Raw genomic sequence first — 3098 nt, forward strand, 5'->3', positions numbered from 1 at the left:
CATTAATGCTTTATTTCACTGTAACCAAGGTCTTTATAATAGTTTCTTACATAGAACACATCCAAGGTGTCTACATTTAGATCATCGAGACAGCTCCTGTTATCGATCTGGTGAAGAAACCAACACTCCTTCTTCATTTTTTTTGAAACTACCGTCATGGTGAAACAGGATGTCCAGTAGCTCATCTATATGCAAATATTTCTACAATGATTACTCCAGAATCCAATAACAGTGAAAACAATTGAACTTTTTGGCTATTTACAATAATGTAACAATATCACAAACCAAATAAACCATATTACTCTAGCCTATGCACTTTGCCCTTGTTTTATTCAAAAAAACAGAGCATAAACCCCAACTTAGCAATAACACAATTAAACCCTAGTAACAAAAAAGAACAAACAAAAATACAGTTTTCAAACAATATTTACACCACGATTGCATGAAAGAAGCGTTACTTCATTGCCGAAAAAAAAATTTTGAATCATACCTTCACTGTCAAGGATGTTGGAGCCACACTAACCTTTCAACTAAGGAGCAGATGATATCACTCGGTTCTTCAACGTTGTCGTAGTCATCGTGAGGTATGCAGCTTAAGAAACCAAGCCCTAAAGTAGCGTTGTTGATGAAAAAAAAAAAGAAGAAGAAGAGTGAAAGTGAATAAGATGAACGAATGTTTGTATTTGATCACAATGTATTTTTTAGCAAAAGAAACCTCTAAACAACGTCGTTTTGGCCAAGATTGAGTGTCAAACCAAAACGACGTCGTTTTGGGACTGTCCAGCGTGGCACAAGATGGTCATATCAATACTCTAAACTCTGACTAAGCATTAGAAATAACAATAGAAACTACTATGGTGAGACTACTATAAAAAAAATTGAAATCTCGAAGACAAAATCAAGTAATTATGTAAATATCATGAATCATTATAAAAATTTAAGATCTTGTTGTCACATGGAGTTATAACAAATATCGATAACATCTTGTTATTCTTAGTATTCACTGAGAATAAATAACACATTCTTCACGTGATAAAAAAAATCTACACATTAATTGTGTTATATATGCTATATAACTAAAAATTATTGAATGGCGTGGCCTTTTTTTTTTTAATAAGATCCACAAAAAAAAACCATATAACCTAGCAATTTTAGTTTATATATTTTTTTTTATCATATATTGTTGAGAAATAATATTTATAACACTTTTTATACATTTTTTTATATACTCTTTTAGTTTTTTTATAGTAAAAGAAGAGCAAATCTAGAAGACGAGCATTTTTATTAAAATTTGGCTAGTACTTAACTAGTAAAAGAAGAATGAGTAATCTCACACTATTAGATGAAATCTCACACCATTAAAAACACCTATAATAATTAATTAATGACTACAAATCACAAAATTTACTAGTCCTACTCTCTTCTTAAAATAAAATAAACTTTTTATCTTCTTTTACTTCTTATAAAAATATGTAGAAAAAAATTGTGTATATACCATTATTCTAAATATGTTTTTAGGTCCGAGTCTTCAGACTAATTTGATAGAATTTGTGATTCTTCACTCACTACGTAGATAACAGTTTCATTTTCCAGATCTCAAACAAACTCTCCTAATTAACTGTGTTTACTTTTGAAATTTTCAAAATCTAACAATCAACAAAAACACGAAGAACCAAAAGAACAAAAACTGCTCCTACATTATTATTATTGCTGCATGTGTTTCATAACGCAAACCAAATCAGAGCAAGCAAGTCAAGAAAAGATCCGCAATGGAAACACGATCCACAAAGCGCAAGAAGATTGCTCATCGGAATCAAACGACAGCGAAAGGCGCTAACAAAAAGAAGGCCATTGATAGGATCAGTGATCTCCCTGACGCGATTCTTCACCGCATTCTCTTCCTCCTTCCCATCAAATGCATTGCACAGATGAGTGTTCTTTCAAAGAGGTGGAGATTCCTCTGGACAACGTTTCCAGATCTCGATTTCACCACCATCAGCCCTTTCACAATATCCCCGCCGACAACAAAAAACCGTTACAAATTCTCAACCGTCAACCGCCACTCTGCCTCCTCAAGAAAGCCGGATTTCATCACGCAAGTTTTCTCGATCCGCGAGAAGAATTCCGACATCAGAGTCCTCTGTTTTCGCGCCCGTTTAAGCTTCTCAAGGCTCAACAACCTGATCCGAAGCGCCATCCGTCACAACGTCAAAGAACTGGACGTCGAAGTCGCAACGGAAGTCGTTACAGATGATTATTTCAACTTCCCTCGCTGCGTCATCGGCAGCCAATCCTTAAAAGTGTTAAAATTGAAGTCCGGATTTCGTCTCCCACCGTCCTCTATCATGAGGGACGGTTTCCAGTCTTTGCAAACACTCTCGTTATCGCTAGTAATTCTGTATAATCAGCCTTTTCTCTCCGATTTGTTCTCCGAATCATCGTTTCCTCTTCTCAAGAATTTGCACCTGGACATGTGTTTCGGTTTGAAATACCTCCGTGTTGGCTGCAAGGCTCTTGAAGATTTCAGTTTACAGAAATGTTTTCAGTTACAAGGGTTGGATATCTCGTGTGCGAAGCTCGAGAATTTGAAGGTGGCGAGTTGTTTTGACGCTTATAGTGAGAAGAGTTGGGTGAGAATTAGTGCCCCGAAGCTTCAAAATTTGGTTTGGCACTATAATGCGGTTACAGATATGAGTATGTTTGAGGATCATTATCATCATCAGTCCTCGTCGAATTCATTTTCGTTGTTCTGTGGTGATGCTTCAGTTGGTTTCTTCATACTGAATGAGGATGTTAGTATTGGTAAGCTTCAAAGTGTGAATAATTTTTTGTCTGGACTCTCTCATGCTCGTTCCTTGACTCTTGAAAGCCAAACCATTGAGGTAAAGTAGTTCAAGTTATGCGTGCATAGGAATAATTAATGGTTGCTATCAAATATGAAATTCCATTCTCATTGTTATGTTGGTAGTTTGTTGAGATGTTAATTTACAAAGGCATGCCAATATATTTTCCTATTTCAAGTTAGAGAACAAACTAGTGAAAAGAGTAAACTAGTCAAATAGTTCTTAGAAAGATTTTATGGTTGTCAAAATAATTTT

At 35.2% G+C, this 3098-nt stretch overlaps 1 protein-coding gene across 1 annotated transcript; it reads left to right on the forward strand.

Moving 5' to 3' along the window:
• The first annotated feature begins 1769 nt into the window (after window positions 1–1769).
• Window positions 1770–2891, forward strand: LOC112735796 (putative F-box/FBD/LRR-repeat protein At4g03220). The gene has a single exon (XM_025785289.2). It carries the CDS (start codon window positions 1770–1772, stop codon window positions 2889–2891), a length of 1122 nt encoding a protein of 373 aa, XP_025641074.2.
• Window positions 2892–3098: the final 207 nt, after the last annotated feature.

This window comes from Arachis hypogaea, chromosome 13 (genome assembly GCF_003086295.3).
Source record: "Arachis hypogaea cultivar Tifrunner chromosome 13, arahy.Tifrunner.gnm2.J5K5, whole genome shotgun sequence".
NCBI lineage: Eukaryota > Viridiplantae > Streptophyta > Magnoliopsida > Fabales > Fabaceae > Arachis > Arachis hypogaea.

Bases quoted from the DNA above. Each gene is read 5' to 3' on its own strand.
- LOC112735796 (XM_025785289.2), top strand. From the start codon at position 1,770: ATGGAAACACGATCCACAAAGCGCAAGAAGATTGCTCATCGGAATCAA.